The sequence below is a fragment of the Chanodichthys erythropterus genome, chromosome 3 (genome assembly GCF_024489055.1).
Source record: "Chanodichthys erythropterus isolate Z2021 chromosome 3, ASM2448905v1, whole genome shotgun sequence".
NCBI classification, from domain to species: domain Eukaryota; kingdom Metazoa; phylum Chordata; class Actinopteri; order Cypriniformes; family Xenocyprididae; genus Chanodichthys; species Chanodichthys erythropterus.
This window is the reverse complement of record NC_090223.1, coordinates 47823459-47832582: the sequence shown is the minus strand read 5'-3', so window position 1 is coordinate 47832582 and position 9124 is coordinate 47823459. Positions and strand designations below refer to the sequence as shown.

Here is a 9124-nt window from a genome sequence, read left to right as displayed (position 1 = left end):
ATATATATATATATATATATATATATATATATATATATATATATATATATATATATATATATATATATATATATATAATATATACACTGCCCTCCAAGAGTTTGAAAACACCCCTGGAAAAGTCTGGTTTTGGACGATATCAGCATAAATCCTTATAATTTTTTGGTGCAAATACATTACAGTAACTTGACATTATCCAGCAATAATAATTTTCATGTGTTCATTTCATTTCATTACATAATAATGGCAGTATATACATGTCAAAGTCAGACATGCCCCTTTGCCAGCTGTGATGCCTGGTTACTGGTTTAAACTTGGCCCAGGTTTGTAAAAGATTTTTGGGTCAGCACACCTTAATAGCTTCAACAATTGATTGCCAATTAAGTTTAGAATACAATGAAATAATTAGAACCCAGTTTAGGTCAGATAGCTGCTAATGCTGGTTTTTTTCTATGTATAAACTGTTTATGTAATAAAATGTGTTTTTATAATTTGTGTTGTCCCTTACCTGTGCAAAATTATCACAAATTAAAAAGGATTCATGCCAATATTGTCCAAAACCCCACTTTTCTAGGGTGTTTCTAAACTTTTGGAGGGCAGTGCAGATATAAATATTTGTTATATATTGTTACATAAAAAGAAATTTACAAACAAGTTACAAACAATACAACAAATACGACAGAGATTAAACTTGTTTTTTCACATTTGAATATACTGACAAATATTTAATTAGGCTACTGTCCCTTTAAGACCGAATCCATGGATGTAATATAGGCTACTGACACATTTCCTGTTTTTACCCACCTGTTTACGTCCACTTAACCGACTGTATTTACGTGAGATACTCCACACGATGGACATATTGAAAAACTATGTGTGCATTTGACCATTCAGGCGCGAGGAGAACTGATCGCGCGAAAGAGAGAGAGAGAGAGAGTGCGTGAGAGAGAGGCTTCTGGTCTGTGTTATTCAGCGTGATTCCGCCTATCCCGCCTTCACTAATCGATAACGAATTGTGATTGAATGGTAACTTTGTTCTATGACGAATTGATTAGGCTGTTCTTGTGTGACAGAACTCCATCACCCAGTTGAAAGATGAAATACGGGACAAAAATTTTTTTCTTAATAAGTCGGGACACTAAAAATAGAGCTGAAATACGGGACTGTCCCGGGAAAAACGGGACGTCTGGTCACCCTATTTATAGGGTTAAGAAAATGTTGTGTTATGTCTGTTAGTATGTCCAAAAACTGCTTTAATATATATTTTTAAGTATAGGACTATACTTTACAGTTTTATTACATAACATTTAAAAAAGTGGTGACCAGGATTTGCATTTCATGGTCACTTAAATTTGTGATGCTGCAATAAATCCCAGATAGCAAGCTACCATCGAAATAATGTTAAATCAATGTTAATGTGTCAACGTTAACCGCATTGAATCAATATCACTTTTGCATCCGCAATTAAAGTTGAAAAAAAATGTTGAAATTTCAACAAAAAATCAATGGTAATGCCACTGAATCAATGTTACAATGTGATGTTGATTCACCATCATGCTTACACTCTTAGAAAATGAAACTCAACAACTACAGCCTGAAATCAACTGCAAATGAAAGAAGACAATAAATCTCCAAAAGAGATTTATTGTCTCCAAACTCCAAAAAGAGCAGTTTAACTTATTACTAACCAGTTTGACTATTTCAGTTTGTCTATTTCATCTACAGAAGTTCTTTTTGAGAATTAACAGAGGTTTAGATGTTGATGTTTTATTGAAGATGTTTGGTCGCCATTATGGTGATCAGTGTTTCCTTTAGTTTGCCAGTTTGACTCTTGGCGCATGTGAGGTTGTGGTCTTTGTAACAGTTTACCAAAGCACGTAATTTGTTGCGAAGAAAACCAGAGAGACACATTAACATTGTTTTAACATTATTTTGATGGTTACAGTACATATTACAGGTTCACATTGGTTTTTGTTTTCTATGAAAAAATAAACCTTTTACCACTGGACATTAAATGCATCCTCAGCATTTAGTCTGTCAAATTTAGCAATTGTGGCCATTTTTCCAACTGGCATCTGTTATACATTTATATACAATATACGTTAATTGTAAAATAAAAAAATACACAAGATGTTACAATTATGTTTTTATTTTTTTTTAAACATATAAAATGCTTATAGAAAGAATACCATTCTTTGGAGTTTGACATTGTTCTACAAATGGCATAATTTTTTTAATGTTGTCTATTAAACCCAACCCAACCCACTTACAATATATGTGTTTATGGTATAAAATCCTACAGTACAAAGTACTTATATAAAAGCTTAAAAAGGTAGTTTAGCTTGTTAGGACTGCAGCGCAGATGTATTACAGATCTGTTCTCTGTTGCTCTGAAACAGAAATGACAAATAAATGTCTAGTTAGACATTAAACCTAGTCCTCCAATTGATTATTAATGGTAAGATTTTTATGTAGATGAGTTATTTACCTTGTTAGAAAGGAGCCTTAGAGAAATTATTCACTTTTAGGACACACAGGCTCACCCTTAGCAATATACCACACTTCATTGTGTCTGTTCATAATCTTCATTGGGCTGCAAAACACACATATAATAACAAATTAAATTAAATAAAGACATTACAGAATGTAATTGGCAGAATAGAGGAATCATTTGGAAGCCAAACGCACCTGTTATAGCCGACATCATAGCGATACTCTGACTCATATTTAGCCTGTACTTTGTCCAGCGATGTCTTCAGACTCTGAGCCTGTGATTTGGACACGACTGACATCATCCAGCCCCCGTAGCTTCTGACGTACACTTTCATATCCGGAGTGTCTGTGAAGTATACCTGCAAATAAATTGAATTCAAGATCATTAATAAAAAGTAAAACAATTCTTCCAGTCCAATAGTCAGCACAGAGAATATCACAGAGGCTCACAGAGGAATCAGTAGGTTTGGGTGGGTTGGCCTGGTAGCTGGAGGGCAGGAGGAAGCTGAGCACATAGTTTGATGTCTGCCACATGCTTGCACTCTCATTGACTTTAATGATGACTGGTGCAGTCATGTCGATCTTGGCGCCTGGAAAATGAAGGATTTAATTTGATTAGAAAGATGAATATCAAAAAACTCGCCCTGGCCATAAAACCCGTAAAACCAAAATGAAATGAAATAATAAAAACAAAAACACTGTTAGAATTAGAATGTCTGGATCCATTATAGTCATGTTTTGTATACAAAATATCGCCATGTTGAAATGACCTGACCCGCTGTGTTTTACTAAACGTGGGAGAGAATCTTGCGCTCATGGAAGGTACTATTAGTGTTCGCTAGTAGTGTTGTTTAGTGATTCGAAGAGTGCAAATTACACAATGAAACAAACATTGTGCTTTACCAGTGGAGAAAGAAAGAAAGAAAGAGAAAAAGAAAGAAAGAGAAGCGCAGCTGCACGCTCCAGTAACTTTCCACACTCCACAGGCGCCGCATGCAATGTTTTTGTCAGGAGACAGGAGTAACAACTGCAGATTATGAGTTACCTGCGGTGAGTCCGACATAATGAATCCACTAACACGACACAGCGAATGCCGGTGGTAAACACTCGTGTTCCAATACTCGTGCACGATTTTTGGGAACCGTTCCCTCGAAATGAGGGGGGGTGTTCTTACGCATGTGCTCATTTCAAAAACTCAGTCTTTGGTTTCTCAGTCGACGAAAAGATCCTCTTTAGCACCTTTCCTTAGCACCAACAAGGAAAATTATTGAAATTATTGAAAAAATGTTTTTTTTAATAAATCTTGTTTGAATTTCAGTTTCATTTTGTTCAAAATATCGTGATACGTATCGTATCGTGAACTCAGTATCGAGATACGTACCGTATCGTGACCTGAGCGTATCGTTACACCCCTACCTTTAACTCTTTCCCCACCAGCAATTTTTAAAAAAGTTGCCAGCCACCGCCAGCATTTTTGATAATTTTCACACAAAAAAATCATAGGCGTAGGCTATATCAATTTATTCTAGCTTCATGCATTCTTTTTTTATCAGCACTTGAATTTGGTAAGTTTCGTTAAAAAAATAAAAATTTGATAAAAAAGCTAAGAAAAAAATTGCATTTTTGTCAAAGACTACAATGTGTTGTGTATAAGCAATGCTTTTAAAGGCTAGTTTCTGCTCTTTTTTTGACTGTGTTTTGATCCAGAGATTCTTTACTCTTTCAGATGCTGCATAATAGCGCCCCCTACCATATAACAGTGAAAACACTGAAAGCCGGGAAAATCCAGAGAAGCGTTGTCACATAAAAGACACGTCAATGGCGGGGGGAGGTTTAAAGCTACAATATGTAGTTTTTTCGCCGTTGGAGATCGCCTGTTCAAAACAAAGGTGCAGCTTGATGACGCAGAGTTTGAGCGCGGAATCTTGGGAGATGTCGTCTTCACCTCACAGCCGGTGGTAAAGAATCGGGACGGGACTCAAGCAGAAATCATGTTAATGGATGAGATTATTAATGATACTGTAGTATGAAGCAGAGCAGGAGCGAGTGTTGTGGGAGCTGAACGAGACCACTGGAGCGATTGCTAAAGCGAGATGAACACGACACGCGCTTCACAAGCAGTGAACTTTTATTATGCCGCAGTCGCCTGTGATGCTTCTTCCAGTGTTTATCATATTAGACACATTTGAGTGTGTTGAAAATTCTGTAATAATGTTACTCTGTACGTTCATTCGGCGGCTGCTGTGAAACACTTGTTGCACACAGTAAGCTAGATCGATTTTTTGAGAATATCGTTAATAAATGCTGGATGGCTTGTGTTGATAAATGGCATGCAATTAATTTTAAAACGTATCGTATGATGGAGAAAATGCAGTATTACAACATAGTGTATTTCTCTGAGGCAAACGCATGGTACTCTCGGAAAATCAAGAGAACTAGATTTTAACAATAAGACTAAACGTGTTGAGCTATATAACAACAATTAGTTTTCTGTTTATAAATATATCAAAACAGTTGTTCCCTTGTCTATTAAAACATGTTATATTTTAAAGCTTCTATGGTGTTTCCATGGTTTCTACAAAACACAATTGACAGGCGACTTCTCACACGTCCCGTAAAAATCGCGTTTTTCTCACGATTTACAAATAGTTGTAAACATTTGGGATATTGTAAGCACTCAAGTGAACAAAATACATAACACTGGCCTAGTGGTTTTTGGATATTTTACTGCAAAATTCTTACATATTGCACTTTTAATTATTGAGTGGCATTCTTTAAACTCGTTAGTATCAGTGTAATTTATGTAAAACTCAATGAATAAAACGATCATGTCGGTAGATTGCAGTGCAGCATCTAACAACATTGTGATGTAGGTGCCTAAAGACTGAATGAATATTATTAAATTATTAAAGCGATACTCCGCCCAAAAATGAAAATTTGAAACTCTTCATTTACTTACCTTTACGCAGTCCCAGATGTAACTATATGACTTTATTTCTTCAGATGAACATGAACGAACACGTATAACAATTGGCCTGAAGGTGATGGCTTACATATTTTAAAAGAAAATGTTTAAAATGTAAAGAATTTTTCTTACACACACCTGTCGTTTCACTTCAGAAGACACTGATTCATCAACAGGGGTCATATTGATTCCCGTCTTTTCACTTTGTGTGGTTTTCAAAGTGACAACTCTTGAGGGCCGATATACACCTGCATTATATGCACTCACATATATTGATTACATTTCTAAAGCTCTTTGTTTGTATTCATCTGAAGAAAGAAAGTCATATACACCTGGGACGGTGCCACTGTAAATGATGAAATCTTTTGGTGATCTATCCCTTTAAACCCTATGGTCCCCACATAGTGATGTCAGGTTTTAAAGCCCCCTTGTAAAGCCCTCATTGTAAAGACATTTCCCCAACAATGTAATAAAAATCGGACCTGCACAAACTCACCAGCCACATTTTCTCCGGTGATGTATTTGAAAAGTTTCCTGAACGCTCTTGAAATGGCAATTTCCATGAAATAGGATTCAGCTTCTGCGGTCACCCACTTAGCAGCATCATAGTGACGTACCTATAGGAGAAGAGGTTATGACCCGGTTGATGTGTTTGAGCTTATTTCATTTCATTCATCTCTTTATGCTCTAATTCACATTCTTGTATCTCACCTCATAATCATCTCCCGCACAGACCAAGTCAAACAGCAAGCACTCTTTCGTCTCAGTGCAGAAACTGTTTTCACTAGTGGAATCACTGTGAGGTGCAAACAAAATTAAACATGACATACTATGTGCAGTATAGTGTTTCACTGCAAAGGAATTAAACATGAATCTCACCCGATTCTTCCATCTACTGCCAATGCAAAGAGCAGCACGATCATTCCTGTCAGGCAAATCCTTTAAAACATTAAAAAACATTAACAATTATGTTACTTGTAACTTGTTAGAAGACAATAGAAAGACTTGTTAGAATTGTTCAGCAGTGTACGAGAGTAAAAGCGTCAGTACTTACATGTTGCAGAATGTTGTTGTTTCAGTCAGTGTAGAGAAGAGGCATGTGCACGTGTGTCTGCACTGCAGGCTCTTATTTATGCATGTAATGTTATGAAATCTGTTCCCTCCTACCAGACACGCCCTGACCCTGCAGTCATATAAGCATGTTAAGTAAGAGTTTTGTCTCAGCATCCACTAGGGACAGTATTTCATATTTTTTTTCTTTCTATCCTTGTTGTGGTTGAACGTTCTTTTGAATTGATTATTTGATTGTCACATGTAGTCATGTGCAACATTTTCTAATGTCATCATGTTTTCATTGTATCCACTAAATACCGATAGACGTACTTTCATACTGTCTAATGACAACATAGCATTGCTTGCATAATGGATAATTTGTGATTATGTATTATGTGTAAAAAAAAAAAAAAGTTGCATTTTTTTTAAGGGTAGATGGGAAGATCTTACATAACTGTGTCTTTATGTCTGCCATTTGATCTATTGTCAGGCTGTCAGTGAAATGTTAAAGCATTGATGTAAAATAAGCAAACATAACCTTTGACAGCAGACTGACCACAGCTCTGTTCAGTTTGCTGTAGTGAATTTGAAAGTCATCCAGATGTCTAAGTGGGCTAAATGTTAATATTGCTTAATATTTTTTCAGGTGACACTGCAATTTTATGCCTGGTTGTTAGCCCATACAGACAGTTCTATAAATCAGAATATTTTTGCATTAATGTCTCTCCAAGGACATCAAATTTATCATGGTTTTGATGTTGTAAGGAAGAAATTATTTATGGACGCAAAACAGAGTATCACAGTGTACACAAAACTTTATAAAGTGGCCAGTTGGGGGAAATAGTTCATGTTTTGTTCATGCTGCATACAAAGCTTTAGCTGTTAGAATACTATTCTTTGTTATGTTCAGACTTGATGCTATCTGATATCTTTTGTATAGGGTTTTGTAATGGCTTTACAAGTGTTGGGTGTAACTGGGTGTCATTTCATGAATTCATGGATAGGTCATCATGTACCAAAAGAGTTCACTCCACAAAGGTTAAGATTATTTCTCACTGTATTTATGCAAAGACAACATGATTCAAAGGTATAGGTCCGGTTTCACAGACAGGGCTTAGACTAAGCTAGGATTAGGCCTTAGTTCAATTATGCTTTTTACATAGCTTTTATAAACGTACCCTAGGAAAATACATTACTGGTGTGCATCTTGAGATAAAATCATGGCACTGACATATTTTAAGATATGCTTTCAGTTAAAACAGCTCATGCATTTTACTCTAAGACTAGCTTAAAGGAACACTCCACTTTTTTTGAAAATAAGCTCATTTTCCAACTCCCCTAGAGTTAAACAGTTGAGTTTTACCATTTTCAAATCCATTCAGCCGATCTCCGGTTCTGGCGGTACCACTTTTAGCATAGCTTAGCATAGTTCATTGAATCTGATTAGACCGTTAGCATCGTGCTTAAAAATGACCAAAGAGTTTTGATATTTTTCCTATTTAAAACTTGACTCTTCTGTAGTTAAATCGTGTACTAAGACCGACGGAAAATAAAAAGTTGTGATTTTCTAGGCTGATATGGCTAGGAACTATACTCTCATTCAGGCGTAATAATCAAGGAACTTTGCTGCCGTATCATGGCTGCAGCAGTGCAATGATATTACGCAGCGCCTGTGAGCCCCTGCTTTCACAGGGAACGTGTCTTGCAACCATGGAGACGTTTGTGAGAGACGCTGCGTAATATCATTGCACTGCTGCAGCCATGATACGGCAGCAAAGTTCCTTGATTATTACGCCGGAATGAGAGTATAGTTGTGATTTTCTAGGCTGATATGGCTATGAACTTTTTATTTTCCGTCGGTCTTAGTACACGATTTAACTACAGAAGAGTCAAATTTTAAATAGGAAAAATATCAAAACTCTTTGGTCATTTTAAGGGCGATGCTAACGGTCTAATTAGATTCAATGAACTATGCTAAGCTATGCTAAAAGTGGTACCGCCAGAACCGGAGATCGGCTGAATGGATTCGAAAACGGTAAAACTCAACTGTTTAACTCTAGGGGAGTTGGAAAATGAGCCTATTTTCAAAAAAAGTGGAGTGTTCCTTTAAGCCTTGTCTGTGAAACTGGGGGATGATATAACAAAGACAAAACTCTTCTCAGAAAATCCACATTTATTCCAGATAAAATTAATAGTAGATTTAACACAATGTTTGTCTTTTTCCCTACATATGTCCCTGATATTGAGTTCGCCATGCAACGCTTATATATAACAGCATGTTACAAAAGGCTGACATAGCAGCAAACCTGTTATATTAATAAGGAGGGGACTGCGTTTTTCTTGAGTGCCTGTCTTTTGTTAGTTAAGTAAAGTGGAATCTCAGACAAAACAGGTTTCGAGAGAAATGTAAACCTATAGGTTAAACAAAGATTTAGGCATGTGAAATAAATTGACAAATCAAACTGAACATTTGGAATACGCTGTTGTTCTTTGGTGTCATATCATATCATTTGATGATTATTCTCAAGTGTGGCTTATGAATCCTTTGATATGATCCTAACAATGGCAGAACAAACTGATCATATGTAAATAAAGTTACTAACCAACAGTATG

General features: G+C 36.2%; 1 protein-coding gene across 1 annotated transcript; it reads right to left on the bottom strand.

The window, feature by feature from the left end:
• Positions 1 to 1954: 1954 nt before the first annotated feature.
• soul5 (heme-binding protein soul5) lies at positions 1955 to 6607 on the bottom strand. The gene is made up of 8 exons (XM_067382584.1): positions 6513 to 6607; positions 6338 to 6397; positions 6170 to 6254; positions 5955 to 6075; positions 2944 to 3083; positions 2689 to 2852; positions 2489 to 2593; positions 1955 to 2390 (listed from the first exon to the last, which is right to left on the bottom strand). Coding segments are annotated over exons 1-7 (651 nt in total). The 5' UTR covers positions 6515 to 6607; the 3' UTR covers positions 1955 to 2390; positions 2489 to 2514.
• Positions 6608 to 9124: the final 2517 nt, after the last annotated feature.